General features: G+C 35.1%; 3 protein-coding genes across 3 annotated transcripts; 1 reads left to right on the forward strand and 2 right to left on the reverse strand.

Annotated features, from left to right (window-relative positions):
• Positions 1 to 1035, reverse strand: LOC113716947 (acidic endochitinase-like). The gene has a single exon (XM_027241511.2). The coding sequence runs from the start codon at positions 985 to 987 to the stop codon at positions 115 to 117; it is 873 nt and encodes a 290-aa protein (XP_027097312.2). The 5' UTR covers positions 988 to 1035; the 3' UTR covers positions 1 to 114.
• A 9408-nt stretch (positions 1036 to 10443) lies between these two features.
• On the forward strand, positions 10444 to 14656 carry LOC113717056 (uncharacterized). Its single transcript, XM_027241705.2, has 2 exons — positions 10444 to 10501; positions 14367 to 14656. Exons 1-2 carry the CDS (start codon positions 10444 to 10446, stop codon positions 14654 to 14656), a joined length of 348 nt encoding a protein of 115 aa, XP_027097506.2.
• Positions 14657 to 20144: 5488 nt separating this feature from the next.
• LOC113715380 (acidic endochitinase-like) lies at positions 20145 to 21299 on the reverse strand. Its single transcript, XM_027239564.2, has one exon. It carries the CDS (start codon positions 21233 to 21235, stop codon positions 20363 to 20365), a length of 873 nt encoding a protein of 290 aa, XP_027095365.1. The 5' UTR covers positions 21236 to 21299; the 3' UTR covers positions 20145 to 20362.
• Positions 21300 to 23481: the final 2182 nt, after the last annotated feature.

The raw sequence follows: 23481 nt of genomic DNA on the forward strand, positions 1-23481 counted from the left end.
TACTTATAAACAACGCATTGTTTATTTATTTATCATTTTCGTCTCCGGCATTAACAAGCAGGAGTACATTTGATTTCACCCCTCCTTCAGCAGATAGCGATCGAGAGGAACTGATCAGGCAGCACGAGCATAGGACCGTAGCATGGACTGGAAATTTACCTCGTGATGAAGGTAGGGGAAAACCATGATGCCTCCATAAACAGGAGAGTTCTTCAGATAGGGAAGAACCTCATAAACTAGCTCATTAGGTGAGATGAAACCGCCCTCAGGTGCGATAGAAGAGTTTATTGGTATTCCCAGGAACAATAGATTAACGCCTGGATAATCAGACCAATTGTCCCAGCTCCGGAAGAGGAGACTGGTATCGTTTGGAGGGGTAAACTGACAAGATGGGTTGTCAAAAAATTCCACCCGCACCTGATCGACGACTCCAGTTCTGATAGTTGCGTCGAGAGCAGCGTCAGGAATAGGACATTCCGCCGCTACAGCTAAGATTACATTTGGGTATCCCTTAAGGTCCCGAGCAAGATCATCCAAGTAAGTCGTGTTTCCGCTGTGGATGTGAAGCTCTACGCCATCTAAAACAGCTGTGCCGAATGGACGGTCGCTTGAATTACCACCTAAGTAAGTGTTCCAGACATAGGCTGCCACTTCTTCCGCATCTTCGACGGAAGAAAGCATCGGTTGTCCTGCGAGAGAAATAAACACTTTGGTCTGATGTTTCTGGCAAGATTCTATGTCTGATGAGCTCGGCAAAGGATGAATTATGTTCAATTCAGGAATCTGGCCGCTGCCAAAATTTTCCAGAAAGGCAATAGTCACGTCGGTAGCGAATTCTTGCCTGCAGAACTCAGCCAAACTTGATGGTTCGTCATGGCCTCGGCCCCAGTATCGGACAATTCCAGCAGCTTCGGAGGGCCCGATCAGAGAAGCAACCAACAACAGGAATGTTATTGCTGAGAACAGTGGTTGCAAAGAGGCAGCCATTTTTTTTTCTTTCTTTTCAGTGATTTTTGCAGCTTTGCTTTGGTGAGTTCACTTGCACAATGACTGACCATTTTATAGATGAGTTTATCTCAAGTGTATGTTCAGCATCTAGAATATCCAAACATCCGTACAAGAAAACGTGAATGACATGATTTCTCATTTCTGCGCGCAAAAAGGTGAATGGTATTATTTTTGTGTTTTAATATTGCTAGAGACTACCGTTGTGCTCGCCTAAACTCATCCGCAACTGGATGAAGAAAGATCTTTTTCTTTTTTCTTTTTTTTTGGACATTACATGGCAGCTACGAGGGAAGTGGAACAGGTCCAAATGGATCCTCGAGACTAATGCGGATTGAATCACCGTTGAATTAGACGGATGTTTTAAACTTAAACATCCGCTAGATTTTAGAAGCAGTTGCATATCAAGTGACATTTAATGGGAGACAAAATTAGAACCCTTCAATCAATCAGAGCAAAGTAGGAGTTTTGTTCGAAATGTAAAATTTCCATGAGCATTCTTGAAGTAAAAAGCGTGTTCAAATAGTCTACGAAATCCTTCAACTATGGACCAACGTGCAATAATGGTTGGGGCAACTATACTATTGTACACCTTTTACCATCACTCTGTAACTTTAAAAATCAAGTAACCTGCAGAACAAGCCCTTTCTAGTTGGATGTTTCACTTAATAGTAGAAATGTTAAGTTCAATACTTCCACCTCGAAAGTAACTGCAAAATATGTCAGTTGGAATGATCCCATTTAATTATGTTAAAAATATATAACTCCTGGCAGAAGTGTAGAGTTCAAATCTCCCCTTATTTAATCATGTTTAAGTTGTTAAGATTTTCCCATTCAATCCCAGCACAAAACCCTCTTCTCTCTTTTTGCTTCTTAAATTCCACCCTGCAATCTTGCGTTATTGAAGGCTCAAAACATATTGAGCCTTCATCTACTCATCCTATTTTTCTAGAATTTTAATTTAATTTTTTTCAAAAATTGACTCGTGTCTTCTGTTTGGATTCACCATAATGTCATGCATTGCTTTGTTGCTTTTAATTCCTTAATTTTAACGTAACCCAAACATGGCATATAATAGTCACTCTCTTAATAAATGCAATTAATTAATCATACCAAACATAACGTTTGGATTTGGTATTGTAGCATACCTTAGTTTTATTCTGTTCCCTATTTTACTTAGTTTCAAACATGCCCTACAATATTCAACCCTCTAATAATGCAATTAAATAAATATACCAAAAATATCGATACATAGTTGAAACTAAAAATAATTATATCCATAATAATCAATATAAAAAATTGATAAAAAAAACAATCTTTGACTAACATAAACTAATAATCTAAGTTCTTGTCCTCCAAAGAAATAACAATATTCCAAATCATATAAGTTGAACAACTTAGCAAATTAGCAAAACTGACTAACAAACACAACACAAGATTACAAAATATTCAACATTTTTGTATTCTTTTCCTAACTAAAATTTACAAATCATACCCAGGAAAAAAGAACTAATCTAAGTTCCTATCCTCCAAAGATATAATAAGATTCCAAATCATATAGTTGAACAATTTAGCGAATTAGCAAAATTGACTAAAAAATACAAAAAGCGAACAAAAAAATTTCAATTTTTTTGTATTGCTTTCCTAACTAAAATTTCCAAATCATACCCAAAATTTAAAAAAAATGAAATATACTTTTCAGATACTTCAATTTTTAGAATCATCATGCACAGAAAATAAAAAATAGCTCTCAATTTCGGCCCAGACCTAGATCTAAAATTGGCCCTGAATTATATATAATCGGACGTTATTCATGCTATTAGAATTGTTAGATTTTGTTCGAGCATAAAAAAGAAATATAATATTTTTACCTATTCTTTTGTTGAGAAATCAAAATTAAAATTGTGTTATAGTTATAACTAAAGACATGGAGAAGAATATTTTGCAACAACTTAAACTTTTTATTTAAACTAAAGACATATTGAAACTAGGAAAATTAGTTTAGAAAAGATAATATGAAAATAATGCACAAAATTTGGCTCTATAGATGTAGCATCTACAGAAGGACGATTTGCATTCAGGGGTTGCGGGGATATGGAAAAGTAGCATGGAATGGGGTTGATGCAAGGTAGAGTATGAGGACAAGGGAAGAAGGAAGTAGGAAAGTGGTGATGTGGGGGGTCGTAGGAAAAGTTAAAGGAAGCTAAATTTACGCAATGATACTAAACTACTTAAAGTTTGAAATTCCAATTGAAAATATTAATATTATGAAAATTAGTTTAGGAACGACAATTCACAAAAATTACACAAAGTATGGCTCCATTTTGATGGGTTACTTTTAGAAAACTTTCATAATGGGAATATTCTTTTAAAATCTTTATATGCAGTATTTTTTGGGTCTTTTTTGAAAATTTTTGGTATGTTTTCATTGATGGCATTGAGTATACTTAAAAATGGTAGGTAAGTAATAAAATGAGTCTCGGGAATAGAAAAAGATAGTTGGCAATGGGAGTGTAGGTAGCAATAGGTAAAGATTTAAGTTGACTAAGTTTACTTAACAATATTAAATTTACTATGAATTAATCCTATATACACTGATAGTGTATACGCTATCATTATTAGATAAATGACATATGTGCGAAATTTGAATTTAAAATTCAAAATTTACCTATATGTCATCCATTCAATCGTGATAGTGTATATAAAATTTACTCATTTACTTTATAGAAATATTAGATTTACATTTTATTATCATTTTATGAGATTAAATTTACTTAACAATAAAATTTACTTAACGATATTAGTTTCATATTTCTATTTTACCTATTAAATTTACTTACTAATATTGCTGTAACAATAGTATTTTACTATCACAAATACCAGATATTATTGTTTATGGACATAGATAGACATGAAATTGTCCACAATAATAATAAAAAACAAGATTCATCTTATTCTCTCATGATATTTTTTTGTTTTTGTTTTTTATGTTCCTAACATTAGGCCTTACATATAAAATCTTTTTATCGACTTCTTTTTTTATCTTTTACTTATCATATAAAATCTTATTACTTCTTTAAAGATATAATCCCTTACATATATATAGCACTAGTCCAATCATACGTTGTCGAAGATGATCAAGCTCTTGCTGGCTTGCATATATAAAGGCCAACGTCTTGATTGATCAATTTTGATATCACTCGTCAAAATGGGTGCCCATCAAAGACTCGTCAAAGTCTCGTGATTAATTTCCACAAATTAAAGGAGTTGCGTGATACAGAGAACCTCTGCCTTACTGTAGACTTTTCACAATACCACGTGTCTGCCATTAGTACATCATTTGGAATTTTTTAGACAGCGACCGTACAGACGTGGATTCGTTTGATAGAGTCTGGGATTTTGAAGGTCAATTGTCCAATAGGGATCTCGACATTTTACAGCCACCTCAGCTGCTAAGGAATGAACGGCTCCTGTAGCTGATAGGCGGATATGCCTCCCAAAGGAGATTTTCTCAAAAGGAATATCTTTAATTTTCCATGGCGGATTGAGACTTCCATCGTCCACTTGTCCCCACCTAGCCCGTCGCCAAGTTTTTCCACACAAACATTCTATTGAAACTAGCTGTTTTTAGGGGTATTTTTGAAAAAATTTGCTGTAATAGAGTTTTTAGATTATATTTTACGATATTTTTAGAAAATATTTTGAAATATTTAAAAGTAGAAGAGTTTTTAGAATATATTTTAAATTATTTTTAAAAATTTTAAAAAAAGTTAAACTAATTTTTAGCGTACTTTTTAAAAATTTTTATTATTTTTAAAAAACATTCCCGTCCAAATAGAGTAATTATCATTCCGATATCTTTAATGAATGGCGATGTTTTTTGCATTTGTCTTTTTTGCTGTTACAAATAATATGGTATAAAATAGTCGAGTCGAGTTACTCAATTCTTTTTTTTTTAGCATGAAAGTTTTAATTGTGCTGCGTATTTCTAGATTTTAGTGCATGTTTTTATCTGTCATTAAAGCAATGATGTATATCAATCGTGTTGGATGATTTTCAATAATTCGTTAATGAAATATATTTTGTTATGAAAAAAAAAAAAAAGAGAATAGATACGTCAAATAGTCTACTGACTTATATTGTCGAAGATCTGCACTCTTGATTGGCCTATCTGTGTTGCATTTTCCTGTAATTGATGGAATTTAGATCCGATAAGGGAGTACACCTAATGGACAATAATTGCAAGATCATTTGCTCAGCAAAGTATGTGGATCCCACTCCGTACGTTTTGTCGGCTATTCTTGGAAATGGACTATTCCATCCAACCGGTTTTTACCCGAGAGGTAATTCTGACATCATTTGACATATTTTCTGGGAAAACTTTTTAAGTGGTTGCCTTCTTTTTTTTTTTTTTTGGGGTCGAAAGGATAGAATTAAGTGGTTGTCATTTTATCATCAATTTTCTCTAGACATAGATAAATGGTGCTTTATCTGAAATTGCTTTTGCGAATATTATTCTTGTCACGTGACTGCATTGGATAAGCTTATTATCAACTGCCACTTGTACTAACTGACAAGCTCTTATGTAGTTGAGAGAAAGCCTGATAAATAAATTAAGCCGACGGTCATGGTAAATTTCTTCTCGTGATTCGTATTGCTACCGAAATAGGAAAAAGGGGCATGCTTCATATTGAGTCATTACGAATAAAAGCCCTAACGTTTCAATGTCTGGACTAAGTATATAAAGTGATAAAGTAAGAACCAAAATCTATCAAGCGTATTATCATTCTACTAACAAGAACTGGACTTGATTAATGATAATTATAATGCCATAGCTTTCAACTGGTTCCAAGTGAGAACTTACAAAAAGTAGTTCAACTCAATGACAGCTCCTGTACTAATCCTTGTCACCAATCCATAAGCCCTGACGTTACAAAGAGGAAAAGTAAAAGGCAAATAAGTAGCAACTCGAATCTGAACTCGAGTTGAGCTCGGTCAATATCAAGTTCGAACTGACCAAATCGAATTCGAATTTGAAAATATTTAACTTGTTAGCTCGCGAGCCAACTCGATTATATAAATATATATATTATTTTTTATTTTATTAGTAAAATATTATATATATATCACTAATATTTTATTATTTATTAAGAAAAATTATTATTTTATTTATTTTTAAAAATAAAATAATTATTTTTTATTTTTTTAAGCTCGACCTTGAGTTGAAACTCGACTCGAACTTTACATTTTGAATTCGTTGAACTCAAATTCGAGTTTGAGTTTCATAAAATTAAATTGTGATTCAATTCGATTAGGTCAAAACTCGACTCGACTTGACTTGTCCCGTTTCGTTTGCACCCGGAAGGAAGGACCTTAGTAGTGATTCCTATCAATTTCTTTGATTTAAGGTTTCAGTTCTGCCTGGGAAAAGGTGAAGAGGCACCACTAGCATGGCTGTAGACCTAGTAGCTACAATAAAGGCATCAAGTTGCCCCGCCAAAATCCGGCCAACCTCCATCGCCAATTAACCAAAAGATATTTTTATCATAGCTAATATTTGAGAATAGGCAATAAGGGATAACCTAAGATTAGTAAGTAGATTTTTGACTAAAGGAGGAGAAGGCATTTGGAGAGGTAGGCATGCTTTTTTTTTTTGTCGGTAACGGTAGATGTCTTATAATCTAATCTAGACTAATCTAGGGAAGAGGGGTAAGAGGAGATGGTCAATTAAAACTAGCCACATATTGTGGTAAAATTTGAAAGAGATAGGGATAGAATCCCTAACCTCCAATATCACCAAAGAGGGTGATGATCACTGGACCAAATGGCCCGTGACATTTGGAGAGGTAGCATGCAGCTGAGCAACTTTAAGAAAATGCTCGAGATGAGGAAGACGAAGAGAGGCGAAATTTCCTAGCTAGGGGAGAATCGATCGGGTGGCTTCAACCTTATTGGTCCATGAATTTCTTTGACACATGGCCCTTCACGCGGTGTCTTCGTACGTCTCGCACTGGAACTAGACTACTAGGTTGTTTATCGGCCGATAATTTGATTAAAAATTCAATTTTTTTTTTCAATTTTTTCAACAATGTCAACATCCAATTACCGTTCAAACTTTTATTTAGTAATTGAATATTGCAAATTGGATTACGACCAAATAATTAGTATTTCAGTAAAATATCCAAAGTTTTAGATTGATTTTCTAATATATATTAGTTAAGTATATTTAATATGTAATTAGTAATGTAAAAGGTTATTAATATGTTCATTAATATGCTTTTAAGGTCATATATTTGTCTATAAACATATATTATAACTTATAACACTATGGATTGATACATCAATATGCAATATGATATATTAATAGGCATGAAATATATAAAATATTTAATTAAAATATGAAATTCGGTAACTCAGTCGGTGGTAATCGAAAATTCGAGAATCGAAATTCAATATCAAATCACAAACTGTTTTGCCAAAATTTAAAATTGGATCTTAATCGGTTTTTCCAAATTTCATTTCACCGACATCCGATTTTCAATTTAAATTGGATCAATCGATTATTCGATTTTTTTTTCCTTTTTTTTGGAAGTGTGAGGACCCCTAGCTGGCTGGTACCAGGGTAGCCAGCCAAATTACAATTGACCAGCTGAATTGGCAAATCTCTTTCTCGTCTATCTAGCAGTCTATCGGATAAGATTTCTCGTGTTTATTGTTCCGTGCTTCAACCGGTAAATTTAGACAGCGATGGATATCTGCTTGGGCAGGCAAACACCATGCCCTTAGGTGTCAGTGCATGGACTTGCAGGAAAAGTCACTGTCCATTTTCTACGCCGCGGTTGCGGGTCATGACTTGAACTCATCGTGCTGTTGGCTACTATATCAAACAAGAGAAAAAGGGAATCCAATGCAGCGTTTCTTTCTGTTAGTGTTACTACGCCAATGTTTCTAGCCAATCACTTTTCTTTTCATCAGCCAAAATCAATCAGGTGAGATGCTTCCTCGAAGTTTAATACCACATAAGCGAAGTATGAACTTGCTTGTTTAATACCACATAACACGAAGTATGAACTGTTAGAATTGAGTCACAATGAGTACCAGTAACTCAGCCTATGATTTATTGTTCCTCGAAAATTGTTATCCATATTAAAGTTCGAAAAACAATTTAACCAAATCGTATGGAGTACTATTCATCCATTTTTTTGGTCTTTACTTTAACAGCACAACTTAGAGACATTATTCAGTTTCTGCAAATTCTTTTGTCAAAAATGGCCCAAGGATGATTTTTATTTGAAAACTGCAATATTTTTGGTCTCTTAGCTTTTCAAATTGTCTAAAATAATGCTAGATTTCTGCTCTAGAATACTAATTTAGTCTTTCAATTGTCAACTATTGCACTGAATTTTCACTTATTTAGGAGGTGGCTGGGGAGGGGGGAGGAGAGGGAAGAGGGAGAAGGAGGAGTGGAGAGGAGAGAGAGTTAGGGAGGGAGTAAGAAGGGGAAAAAAAAAAGAGGGCTCCGCCGGCTACCGTGAGCAGTGGGGAGGGAGGGAGGAGGAAAATCAATGAGGTGGAGGATATGAAGAGGAAAGGAAAGAAAAGAAAAAGAAAAAAGAGGAAAACTTTTACACATCTAAAAAAGTTTTTTTTTTAACAAATTTTACAGTAAGATACAGTAAAATTTTATAGATTAATCTTTCCTACACCGACAGTGTATATACTACACTTGGGATTCTCGGTGACATGTTTTCTATGCCAACCCAATGCCACCAATAGTGTTGCGTCAAGTGTCATGTTATTATTTACACTTTAATTTTCTAATAATTCAACTTGACTTGGTTTAACACAAGTGTAAATAATAACATGACACTTGGCGCAACACTATTGGTGGCATTGGATTGGCATAGAAAACATGTCACCGAGAATCCCAAGTGGTATATACTATCAGCGTTGGAAGAATGACAACTATGCAAAATTTTAATTTGAAATTCAACTTTTGCACACATGTTATAAATCCAACGATGATAGTGTATACACCGTCAGTGTAAGAAAGATTTACTCAAATTTTATACAAACACACAAAAAATTCACTCACTAAATAGGGCTTTCATAACACAAAACCTGGTAGCACTACTCACTATTTCAGTACACAAATAATCAAGAGTTAAAACACACATGAGGAAAGCCAAGTTCCAAAGCCAATTCGCAGCTGGTTCTAGTTAAAGGGATCTTCCTCTGACCTGCTACCACATCCCTTGCAGAAGCCAACACAGAGAAACTATTTCCACAGCCGAGACGTGTCTATGCTGAAACATAGCCAAATTCCCTTGCTCTCCTTATCTAGTATGCCACAATTTTTTAAAGAGAGAGAAATAGAGAATTATATTTGGAAATGACTGAATTCCAAGATTACATGCATCTATCAGAAACTAATATTATTTTGTGGATATGAAATTCAAAAATCTAAAGAAGTGGGTCGTCTTTGAATAATAAAAACTAAAGGGCACCCACACTTTACATATGATTTAGACAAAATAATAGTAATTTGCCATAATCAACGCTTTGGATGATGCTATTGGACGTTCAAAAAGAATTAAAGATCAAGCGCAAACGTGTTGGTACTATATTATGAATTGGTTTAACATTAATTTGCCTGTAACCTCCTATACAACTTGCAAAACTAAGCATAAATGCATGGGGCCCAAGCACTAATTATTTGAGCCAAGATTATTTTCCACTTTGTGTGAAGACAAAAGCATGTGGGATGTTCCAAGGAGCCCTTCCTGTGGCCGATACAAATACAGCGTTCATGAACTAATCCCCAAAGGACCTCTTCGTGTTGTCTGTATCACCTGTTTACCTCCATTCATAGTTGCCATTGTGTTCGTTCTATGCATCCTTTTGTTTGGTTTAAGATTCCTCAACTCGAGGTGGGAATTGGGATCTTTTTGTTTCGAAAGAAAATATTTTCCAGAAAATATTTTCCTGATTTTCCATTGTTTGATTGGGTTATTGCTTGCGAAAATTTTTCATATAAATGAATTGAAGTTATTTTTCATGTCCGACTCGTAAGGCTATCCATTCTAGCTCCCTTCTTTGCTGTTTTCTCTCTCCATTTTTCTTTGTCCCTGTCTTTCTTTCTCTCAGATACACAGACCATACGCACTTATGGAGAGATCTAGACTTGAAATTGAAAGGGGCTATAGGGAGATCGTGAAGGATGCCAGAGAAAGTTTTGATGTATGAAAATGAAATGAAGTTGTTAATCTTGTGCTAATATACTGTAAATTTGAGGTATGTTTGTTCAACGGACATTAACGGTTACCGTTTGGATTGCTATTTTCTAGAGCTTTTGTAAAAAGAAAATGTACCGTAATGATTTGACAGATATAAAATAAAAAGATGATCACGAAAAACGTAAAAATTTTTTGAGGGAAAATGGCTTTCCAAACAATTGCTGAAATGTTGATTATGGCGGAAGAACGGTGGTTTTTAGGTAAGAGCCTGAAATTTGGTACGGACTTGTGAACTAGAGGATATCTTAACTGCCTGAACAAGAGTAAGTTCTGACAGTGGATCCCTCAAGAATTTGTCATCCATAAGTTAATAATTATCAACCAACGTACATAGTAGTTAACAAAATGTACCTGTTTTCAAAAATTAGTTTTTTTAAATATTATTAAAATTTTTAAAAATATTTTAAAAATTATTCTAAAAAGTAATCTAAATTTTTTTTAATATTTAAAAAATATCTTAAAATATATTCTAAAACTTTTCTACTCTTAAATATTTTAAAATATATTATAAAAATTCTGATATAATAAAATTTTTTAAATTATTTTAAAAAATAGCTAATCCAAACGAAAAGAAACCGGACGTTCTTGTTCTCAGGTTTTCGCTTTTCGGCACGAGAAACCCACAAAACACTACAAAGTGGTGGCAAACAGCACTGAGACGGAGAGTGGATTAATCCGGAGAAGAGAAGGGGGTGTCGATTGTCGAAAATCACCTGGTTCATATTTCGCGCCCTGTCGTTTTGCTGAATCAGCGTGTGCTGGAATAGTCAGGCCCCTCCCTCGACAATAATGGAATTAGCTGCCGCGCACGTACGTACCTATGCATGAAAACTGACTTCACAAGCTTTATAGCTGTCCCCTCCATGGATATGAATATGAATCAGAATCTGAATCAGTCACTCAAAACTTTATTATCTCTGAACGAACGCCCATAAACAGCCCCTGAAACAGTAAATTCTGGCAGCTGCTCTTTGTCGTAGATGCCAAAAATGGTCCTTGGAACATTAATTCCGTGAAACAGTAAATTCTGCCAGCTGCTGCTCTCTGTTGATGATGCCAAAAAAATGTCCTTGCCTACTTAAATCAATTTTGAACCGACTCAATTGAATCAAATTCAATGACTTGCATTTTTTCTGTGAACCTCCTTAGATTCATCCCTCTTTAGAATTTATCGTGTCTGATAAAAAAAAATTTAAATCAATTTTGTTTTAACTCTCTGTCTAATCTTCAAGGATGCCGTGTCACGACTATCGCTGTGCTTCCTCTCTCCTCTCCGCCATGTCTGAAGTCTCAACTCTCCTTTCCTCACTTTCAGTTTCAACCACAAGTCACAAGGCTTCAACTCTCCTTTCCTCACTCTCATCTCCTCCTCCTCATCATCAGGCCTAAGAATTCTTCCTTTTTTTTTTTTTTTCCTTATCTTCTTTGTCCTCCAGAAGCCCACTTTAATATATTTTTTTTGGGGTAAGTAGCCCACTTTAATTAGTATTATCCTCACGATAAGTTAGATGTTTGAACAGACCCTATTATTTTGGAATGCATTTTTAAATTAAAGGAATTAAAATTAAATCGATGATCTTACATCAAAGAGATTTGTCCCAAAATATATATATATATATGGGATGGGGAAGTCGATTTGGCTTATAGCAATAAAATACTCCTACAAACTTGTCGGTGGTTGGTTGAAAGTTGAAATATCTGGCAGATATAATTTGCAGATGTGTTTGTGTGTCCTCTGACTGAGAAAGAGCAGGAGGTGGATGGAGAAACAAGGAGGAAGCAAAGTCGATATAAAGAATCAAGGACTCGGCATAACTAAAGAAAGAAAGGGTGGTGACAACCGGGTCGGCGAGGTTCGGGGTGGGATTTGTTGGAGGGATGGGGACTAGCTAAGATTGGTGGAGAAGGTGATGATGGTGTTCAGTAGTTCGGCAAGGATTGAGTTAAAGTGCATTGTGGAGGAAGGAACGATTGCTATGCCTTTGTGCAAAGTTACGTCATCAAAGTTTTCCGACTCCAAATGGGGTGAAAGTTCTCATGAGCTAATGCCTCATGAATTTTTATTTTTAAATATTTAAAAAATATAAAAATACACACACACACACCTACATATATATACACGTGTGCATGTATAATATTAAAAATACCCAAAAAATAAAGAAAAATTATAACCAATGCCATCCCATGAACAGAAACCAGCAAATCACTGTAAACTTCGATGATTATTTGCACAAAAAAACTCGTTGTTATCCCGCAAACTAACGATCACAGTTGCGAAAACTCTTTTCTTGTGGTGTGAGTTTTGACTATCAAAGCAAGTGTCTTTCTCCTATTTCTTTAGAATATCCTCAATGTGAGGAACAAAGTTTTGAAATTTCACCTCCTTTGCCAACTTAAATTTGTAGGCTAATATAAGAAAAGTTTTCAGAAATTGCAAGTTCAATTTGAGGGTCTCAACTTTCTTTAGGCAAGTGAAGGGAAAATCCAGTTTGGATGTTTTTCTGGAACTTAAAAAAAGGGGAAAAAGTGCTTGGATTTTAAATGTATAGATTTTTTACGTCTAAAAAAAAAAAAAAAAAAAAAAACTCACCCAAACGTCCAGGCGTTTGCCTCGATTCTTGGGGCAAAATGTCCCATGATATTAACGCCCCATTTAACTGTCCAGGAGTAATTCGAGAATGTCTTGCCCTGAAACTTACCCCAAATAAACACTGATCTTAAACAGAGAGAGTTAGAAAGACAACTTTCTTGGATAGAGGACATGAACCACTTTCTTTCTGCCACTAGCATGTGCCACTAGCAACTTTCTTGAATCCTATTTTGCAAGTTATCAATTTTTGGTTACTTTTATTCTTGGACATGGACCAGTCCAACCAGGCATTAACTAAGCGGTCCATACCAATAATTCTGATGTAAATCTTTCTTCTTTTTTTTTACCATGTGCCTTTTTTGATGAAAAAGATAGACACATTTTATTAATGATGCTACAGGAAATCGTCCATGAGTTGCTTGACAAAATTTAGAAGGGAATTTCAAAGAGATTAAAAAAGATTAGCACTCTTAGCATGATGGGTTAAAGTATGCGCTACCTTAATTTGCTTCTCTTGGAATCCATTGATTCACTGAATATCAATACAAAGCTGATCTAATAAAGCTAAATGTACATCCTCAATAATTGGACCTAAATCAGATAGGATGTCTTCTTTGTCCTGTCTTCTTTATCATGAATAAATCTTATGATTGAGGCTGCGTCTCCCCGCAATTTTGGATCATTTGTGGGCCTGAATCAAATAACTCCCGGGAACGAATATCACAATGGACTTGATTGGAACGAAAATGCCTTACCAATCCCACAATCCATTCCAGTTCAAGTTAAGATCAGCAATATCGTTAATTAGCCGCTTAAGCTTTGTTTAATCATAACTTACCCCTATTGTCTTACATCTTAAGCAGATACTCTTTTGGTTTTTTCATCTTAAGCAGTTACCATTTGCTACATCGCAGTCAATTAAATAGTTAAACAGAAAATCTAGCATTTATACTAAATAAAAGAATTTTAATGATGCATATTATTTGCTGCAATCCTTAAACCATCCAAGCCTAAGAATTAAAAATAAAAGGTCTACATGAATAAAATAAAAGATTGGAGATTAAAGATGCTTTAGAAAAAAAAAAAAAAAGGTTAATTCAAAGGACTAAATGAACTACTTGCGAGATCTTTTTGTCCTTCCAGATTAAATGATTTGTCGTTAATAGTATTGAAATAGTTAAAAATTAAAATTATTGGGACTAAATGTATTTTCATAAAACTTTGAAGGCGAAAATGGTGTAACCCCATAAGTTAGAGGTATAAAGTGTCATCTTTTCCATTTGTGAAATTTGCAATTGGTTTGCTGACTTTCTGTCAAATATTTGTACATTAATTAATTTTTCTATATACTGACAATACATACCATCAAAGTCGGAAGCATAACAACTGGTATGAATTTCAGTTCGAAATATAAATATTTTGCATACGTAGTGTCCATCAAATTCAGACCTTAATCGATCCATCTATCTATGAAGGAAACAGTGGACTCTGTGGCGAGCCACTCCCAAATGACTGCCTGGAACATAAATTGCCTACGAAAAATGGGCATATTCATGATGATATAGGTCACGGCGAGTCTCATTGGTCTTGGTTTTATGCTGGTATAGGACCGGATTATGCTGTCGGGCTATTGGGAGTTTTGGGAATCCTTCAGTTCAAGAAGTCATGGCGCTATGCATACTTCAGGTTTCTGGAAAATGCCTATGACAAAATCTGCGTAATGATTGCATTGAAGGCCAATCAGCTGAGGAGGAATTTCCATTGAGTAATGCCCTGTAAAAGCACATTTATTTTGTTTTTCATATCACGCAGCAGCAGCATACTCTCCTTGAGAATTTACAGAACTATGGTAATTTGTAATTTGTTCTCCAAACGTTTCTAAAGATTTGTTTTATGCGTCCCAACTTGACCGATTCTTATTCAATAAGAAAATGATAGCTTAATAGTTTTCTGTTCTTTTTTTTTTTCCCCAAGACTAAGAAGCTCAATAAGTTATAATTATTTTTCTGTTCACATTGGAATGCATTAAATATTCTATATCGAGCAATTTATAGGTTGTTTATCTTGCTTACTGATCGAATTTTTGTGTCAACAGATTTAAACACTTTAGAAGAATTCTATACTTGTTTATGCTAATAATTGATTTAGTTGTTTAATTTCTAATTGATATACATTCTAGCTTTTCTGCCAACAACTCTTATGAATTACCAACTACTGATTTTCAGGTGTTACATTAATTCTACCCACCTAAGTTTCACTCTCGAAACTTAATTTGACCAGATTAGCATAAAAACAAACTGCACTTTCAATTATATCACTTTACATGAACAAATATTAATTAAACTACTAGTATTTAGGGCACACACCAATGTGTGTACACCTAATAAAAAACATATTATTAAAATTTTGAGTAAATTTTTTGAAATCATTTCAAAGGAATTGGTTTTATATTTTTGACAATGGGTATTGGAAAATTCACGAAAATAAGTGTACAAATAGATAGTTGTTTAGCAGTAATCCATAACCATAATCGATAGTTGATTACATTGGGTAGCTAGCAAGGTAAGTTAAAAAATAATATAAAATGACAAAATTTTATTTATACCAAAAGCCCTCTCCCCCTTTATATATTTACAACAAAAGCTTTCTCCACCTTTACATAGAGCATGGATATTATTTACTCAAGGACAATTCATGTCCCCCCCACCCCTCCTTCCCCTCCTCGCCTTTTTGGTCAATCGTTAACTCCTATTACTACTCCTACTCTAACCAATATTAGGGAATGATCCAACTGGACCAATGGGGCCGGAGAAAGAAGATCTCACCTGTATATCAAAGAGGTTCACTAGACCAAAGAAGGGTTGCTTCATGTTCAAATCTGCTATGCTTTTTACGAGGCCATAGAAATTTCAAACACCTGATGCCCATTACGTTTCCCTTGCGTCAACATTAATCCAAACATCAAGAAGTAATTCCACTTAATTAACCTTATTTTCATTTGAACTTTGGTTATATCTAAAGTGATAATCATGTCTTCCTATTCATTAAAGTAATCTACTATCAATTAAAACTCCACTAGTAAATTCCGTGCTCTCATTTTCTGATTTGCCAGATTCTCGGTTGCACCCCGAATTTACTTCATAGTATATGCCATCACTGTGGATCTAGAAATATTATAACATAACCGCCTAGAAATTTCTTCAAGATATAACCCCTTTCAATAACTTCACCTACTCATGATTTTCAATCTTGAATTACCTGTAGTTTTAAGATTCAAATCAAGTGATCATAAGCCATGTGAGAAAAACTAATGAACATAAATTAAATTTCTAACTCATTGATCGCCATAAATGGTCCTATTAGAAACTAATTCTTGCAATCAATAATTGGTAGACATGAAATAAAAATGTGTCCTAGGCCTCCTGATCTTCTAAACAAACATATAAGGGCAGAAGGGGTTTCATGAACATCCTCCCAATGAGGAATGTTATATGAACAGATCCCAATCACAAATTAAAGATTTGTGAAAAAAGTGAGAAACTCTAAACAACTGGGCAATTCCAATAAAGTTTGGTAAAATTTGATAAGAGAATGAGATATTACTTAGGCCCTGTTTAACAAATAATTCCCAATAAATATTTGAGTGAAACTTAGGCATCATTTGGCGAATGAATTTTTTGCGTGTTTGTCTAAAATTTTACTGTAACTTACTGTAAAAATTGTAGGAAAAATTTTTAAAATGAAAAACTTTTTCTTTTCTTTTTATTTCTTTTTCTTTCTTTCTTTCTTTTTTCTTTTCTTTCCTTTCTTCTTCCTCTCCCTTCCCCGTCCCTTGCCACCTCTCCCTTCCAGTTGGAACAAGAATTTTTTTTTTTGCTCTCTTCTCTCTCCCGTCCCCTTTCTCCCCTTTTCCGGGTGCTTTCTAGTCGTGCGACCAAATCGGGCAAAGGGGTATGGGAAGGATGGTGGGGGAGGGAGAAGGGGGGAGAGAGGTGGCGTGGAAGAGGGTAGGAGAGAGGGAGAGGAGAGAGAGAGGAAGAAGAGAGAGAGAGAAAAAAACAAAAGAGGTGGCCTGCGGCTCCGATTGCGGTGGAAGGAGAAATGAGGAAGAAATTTTTTTTTTGTGTTTTGGATATTTTGAAGTATATAGTTTAAATATTTTAAGGAGTTTTTGAAATTACTATAGTTAAAGTTGTTAAAAATTTGGTAGGAAACAAACTTAGACAAAATTGGTTTGCCAAACAGGCCATTAGTTCTAGGAATGCTTTGAAAATCCTTGTTAGAGGGATAGTGAAATTCTTGTTATCCATTGATAGGGTACTTTTAGTTGGTACAATTGCTTATATTTTTCTTTTTATTTATACCAGATATCACCCTATTTGACTGGTTTTACCCACAATTGGTTTTTTTGCATTGATTTCAGAAATTTGAGCGAAAAACGCTTAAATGGAGGATTCCTAACAGTTTGCACATGGGCACGCCTAAGTTCAAGGTTCAAAGCCAGAAAATTGAGCAGGGATGTCAGACAGTTTCCCAATCCAAGTCAAATTAAAAAAATTGGCAGCTGCTGAAGTTTCCTATTTCTTTGCAGTCCACGTCAATCTCGAGCAATTGGAAAGCTCCTAGGACATTGATTTGTAATAGGAACCCTTTTTAGGAGTTTTATTGGTATGAGGAGACCAATCAATTAAGAAGTCGACTAGGGATAATTCGGAGGGGGAATGCTTTTTGCTTGAGAAAAACATAGTTGTTCTTCTTTTTTCTTTTTGGCCAAATTGGAGAAAAAAAACAATTGTAAGCTTCGAACAGATTATCTTTTGGCATGGCTTGTTCTCCCTTAATGGAGAACTAATCTCGTATCTCTAGTCAAGGAACACTGAGGATTTGGTTCAACTATCACTGTGAGATATAATTGATTTTATTTATCTCCTCTATTCATTGGTATTTGTAAGTTTTCTGCTTTATAAAGTATGATTATTGTGTGTGATTAAATAGGTGCGCAATATTTAATTATACACGTTCTCTATTTGCTAATTGGAATAGTCAAATCCGTAATTGTTTGACTACTCTAGTCTTGATAGCAACTGGAATAATTGGGTTTGTGTTGGAAAAAATATACAGTCTAATTTAAATAAACTCTCGTAGCGTGTTTATTGATTAGAGTAGGATTTCTCTAGTTTCTAATACAATTGAGGAATTAAATCCTACGGTGGCACCTAGGGTTATTCCTAAATTAGAGAAATAGTCAATGATCGTACCTTGACTATCGAAACAGAAAGGAGAAACTGATTGTCAGATCGTATCAGCAGTTAAAAACCTGTTTACTAATGAATGTTGGGATTATAATTGCATCAATGATTAGTACCTGAACCACCTCTGAAGTAAAACCTTGGCTAGAGCTTTTTCCCATTAATTGTCTCCCCCAATCTCTTTTGCGTACTTTATTACCTTAGTGATATTCCACTAGTTTTTAATTCTTGACAATAAAAACCCCCTCCTCTTTGACTTGAAAAAAGAGCAAATAATCCCCAATCCCTATGGATTCGATCCTGCTCACCGTTGTATACAAAATTCATACTTTTATTAAGTAAGTTTTTATTGCACAGGCTCGACACCTGTCATCCATTAATATCTAAGGTCGTGTTATTCAATAATGGTAATTGCGAAAATTTTTTTGCTCTTTTTTAATTGATTTTTATTCATAAATTCAAGCTATTATTCAAATTATAGTAATTTATTGTTGAATTTGGCTAGGTATAAAGTTAATTGAAGATGCATAAAAGTTTCATAAATAAGGCGGCCTGTTTAGACTTTGTTTTCGATGATGATGTGTCGATTATGTTTGTGAACTTTAATGACACAAAGGGAATATTTTGCATCTGGGGACGAGTCCGGCATCTCGCGCTGGAGTTGATACCCGCGTAGTAAAATAGTAATCCAATATGCAATTAACGAATTTCTTATGTTTAGTTAAGAAGAAAGCGGAAGAAAACAAGAATATGAGAACAGATGGAAATTAATGTAAAACAAAGGAATAAAAGGCAAATTACAATTTATCTCCTATGATTTAGTATTTTTATACATAACTCTCCTATAGTTTTAAAAATTATATATAACCCTCTCATAATTTGAATTAAAGCGTCAAAATGATGAAAATGATCATTTGTAAAAGAACCTATGAAAATGTCGAAATTACCCTTGTTTAAAAACTCAAATGGTTGAAGTGATCAACATATATAAACATAACATGCATGACACTCTAACCCGTATAATTTTACATGTTACCATATAACCCTTTTATGATTTAATGTTTTAATATATAACTCCCTTATTGTTTTCACTATATATACATAACTTGCTTGTAGTCAATAAATAATTTTCAACTTTATAGAGGGGCATTTTTTATATTTTAATTGACTCCGTCATAGATTGCAAATTTCGTTACTTTGATACTTTAATTCAAATCATGAGCAGATTATATATAATTTTTAAAATTATGAGAAGGTTATGTATAAAAAATATTAAACTATAGGGGGATAAAGTATAATTTACCTGTATATATGCAGCGTCCCGCCCCTCTCCTGTCACTGGATTGGGAGGACTGTAGTATGAAAGGCTGCATGCATGCAACGTCCAGCCTCTCTACAAGCATTTAGAACCATATAGAGATGATGCTTTATCTGAGCTTACTTTATCAGACGACCAATGCCAAAGAAATTGGATACGCATCTCCTTAATACTACTACTCCATCATTATTAGCTAGTGTTATTATTGATTTGGTAGTAGTATTCCTGTCACTTGGCTGCATTAAATAAGCTCATTAATCAATTACCCTGATTGTTTATTCCAACAAATTGCCGAATAATGATATTAATTAATACTTACTCCATGAAGTATGTAACTACTGCTGCTGCAGCTTAAGGGATTCAGATTTTCTGTAATCACAGCAGTGTCAGCAGCGTACACTTAGTTGTGGCTTGAAATTAGAAAGATAGATTGAATAGATTGATAAAATTTATTATGTATTCTGTGGTTATTGTTGCAGTATCCATCTACATATTTGGTCTTTAACATTTAATATTTACGTCCATTATATTCTGTAGTTATATTGTTGTAATGATTTCCACGAAGACTTCCAAGTCATCGTGCCTGTTTCAAGCCACCGTGAGCCATTGTTCCGATCAATGGAGGTTCTTGCGTGAATATGTTTGTATGGGAGAACGAATATGTATCTAATGATACACAGAACAACTGAAAGAAAAATGCTTATAACATTTGTTTAGCTGAACAACAGACAGAAATTCAAAATCAAACAAGTACGATTGAACTTCATGCGACAATTTTATTTAATTTGGGCATGGATGACCAGCCCGTTGTTTATTTATTTATCATTTTCCTCTCCGGGATTAACAACCAGGAGTACATTTGATTTCATCCCTCCTTCGGTAGATAGCGATCGAGAGGAACTGATCAGACAGCACCAGCATAGGACCGTAGCATGGACTTGAAAGTTACCTCGTGATGAAGGTAGGGGAAGACCATGATGCCTCCATAAACAGAAGAGTTCTTCAGATAGGGAAGAACGTCATCAACTAGCACATTAGGTGGGATGTAACCGCCCTCAGGTGCGATATCCTTGGATATAGGTATTCCCAGGAACAATAGATTAACGCCTCTATAATTAGACCACCTGTCCCAACTCCGGAAGAGGAGACTGGTATCCTTTGGAGGCCTAATCTGACAAGATGGGTTGTCGAAAAATTCCACCCGCACCTGATCGACGAGTCCAGTTTTGATAGTTGCGTCAAGAGCAGGGTCAGGAATAGGACATTCCGCCGCTACAGCTAAGATCACATTTGGGTATCCCTTAAGTGCCCGAGCAAGATCATCCAAGTAATTCGTGTTTCCGCTGTGGATGTGAAGCTCTACGCCATCTAAAACAGCTTTGCCGAATGGACGGTCGCTTGACTGACCGCCTAAGTAAGTGTTCCAGATATAGGCTGCCACTTCTTCTGCATCTTCGACGGAAGAAAGCCTCGGAGGTCCTGCGAGAGAAATAAAGACTTTGGTCTGATGTTTCTGGCAAGATTCTATGTCTGCTGCGCTCGGTCGAGGATGAATTATGCTCAATTGAGGCATCTGGCCACTGCCGAAATCTTCCAGAAAGGCAATATTAACGTCGGTAGCGAATTCTCGCCTGCAGAACTCACTCACACTTTTTGGTTCTGTATGGCCTCGGCCCCAGTATCGGACAATTCCGGCAGCTTCGGAGGACCCAATCAGAGAAGCAATCAACAACAGGAATGTTATTGCTGAGAACAGTGGTTGCAAAGAGGCAGCCATTTTCTTTTCTTTCTTTTCAGTGATTTTTGCAGCTTTGCTTTGGTGAGTTCACTTGCACAATGACTGACCATTTTATAGATGAGTTTATCTCAAGTGGATGTTCAGCATCTAGAAAATCCAAACATCCGTACATGAAAACGTGGATGGCATGGTATTATTTTTCTGTTTTTAATTTTGCGGGAGACTACCGTTGTACTCGCCTAACCTCATCCGCAACTGGATGAAGAAAGATTTTCTTTTTTGGACGTTACATGGCAGCTATGGGGGGAAGGGGAACAGGTCCAAAGCCAGGCTCCAAAGCCAATTCCCAGTTGGTTGTAGTTAAAGGGATCTTCCTCTAACCTGCCGTCACATCCTTTCCAGAAGCCAAGACAGCAGAAACTATGTCCACAGCCGAGATATGTCTCTGCTGAAACAGAGCCAAATTCCCTGCTATCCATAGCTTGTATACCACAACATTATTGAAAGCCAATCCCCGGACCTGACCAACAAATGAGTTTGAGTGGCAGTACAGGTGCAAATGCAAAAGTTCTAATGGTTAAGGCCGAGATTTCAATAATTAGAGATGTTTTAGGTTCAAAACCCTCTTTGCTTCTTAAATTCTACCCTTCAATCCTACGTTATTGAAGGCTCAAAACATATTGAGCCTTCAACTACTCATCCTATTTTTCTAGAATTTTAATTATTTTTTCAAAAATTGATTCATGCCTTCCGTTTGGATTCACCATAATGTCATGCAATGCTTTGTTGCTTTTAATTCCTTATTTTTAACGTAGCCCCAAACGTGGCATATAATAGTCACTCTCAAAATAAATGCAATTAATTAATGGGAGAATTGTAATTTTGGTCCCTAATTCATAGTGTATGCGCGGAATTATCCCCAATCTATTTTGAAAATCAATTTTGGTCCCTAATCTATTCAATTTTGCGTTAAAGTGTACAATTGATGGAATCTCTTCAATTTCAATCGGAATTAAGTCACGTGAGATCACGTGCTGGCACCTAAAACCCCTTTTTCAATTTTTTATTTCTAAAACACGTTTTTTCTAGTGGCTTGGCTTTTGGCATGGACACTCCTGTTCCTTCAGCCAGATCAATTTCCTCCTCGCCAATTCTTTTCCAATCAAAACTCTGAATTAGAGATCCCAAGGCCAAACCCACTACCCGCTGTACTAGGCCAGAACCAGGGCAAGATCTCCTTCCCATCCCAAATGGAATCAGCTTTGATGGCTAAACTTGCAAGCTTTCGAATCTCTCTGGCTTGAAGCTTGTTGGATCATCCCATACGTTTGGGTCCCTGTGAACTGCCCATGCATTAACTAGCAAAATTGTGCCTCGCAGAATATTGTATCCCCTAATTTTATAGTCATCGGACGACTCATGTGGCACTAGCATTGGTGCTGCTGGGTACAACTGAAGTGTTTCTAAAATAATGTTATGAAGATAAAAAAGATTGGATAGATCATGTTCATCGACCAATTGATCAGTCCCTACTTGAGCATCCAATTTAGCTCGAGCTTTCTCTAGCACCTGGGGTGGTTGAACAAAAGAGACAAGGCCTATTCTATAGTCACTGATGAAGTGTCGGTTGTGGCCGTAAGCATGACCTACCAATAATATACTAGTGGTTCAATTGAATGCTCATTCCAGCTCAACGGTGAAGAATGGCTAATAGGGAAAAATAATTATATCCATAATAATCAATATAAAAAGACTAAAATACAATCTTTTACTAACATAAACTAATAATTTAAGTTCTTGTCCTCCAAAGAAATAACAATAGTCCAAATCATACAAGTTGAACAGCTTAGCAAAATTAGCACAATTGACTAACAAACACAACACAGAATTACAAAATATTCAACATTTTTGTATTCTTTTTCTAACTAAAATTTACAAATCATACCCAAAAAAAGAACTAATCTAAGTTCCTATCCTCTAAAGATATAACAAGATTCCAAATCATATAGTTGAACAATTTAGCGAATTAGCAAAATTGACTAAAAAAAATACAAAAAGATAACAACAAAAATTTCAATATATTTTGTAGTGCTTTCCTAAATAAAATTTACAAATTATACCCAAAACATAAAAAAAAAAATGAAATATACTTATCAGATACTTCAATTTTTAGAATCATCATGCACATAAAATAAAAAAAATAGCTCTAAATTTCGGCCCAGACCTAGATTTAAAAGTGGACCTGAATTTTAACACAAGCCTATCTAACCACCACGCTAGAAAAA

The sequence above is a fragment of the Coffea arabica genome, chromosome 11c (assembly GCF_036785885.1).
Source record: "Coffea arabica cultivar ET-39 chromosome 11c, Coffea Arabica ET-39 HiFi, whole genome shotgun sequence".
Lineage (NCBI taxonomy): Eukaryota > Viridiplantae > Streptophyta > Magnoliopsida > Gentianales > Rubiaceae > Coffea > Coffea arabica.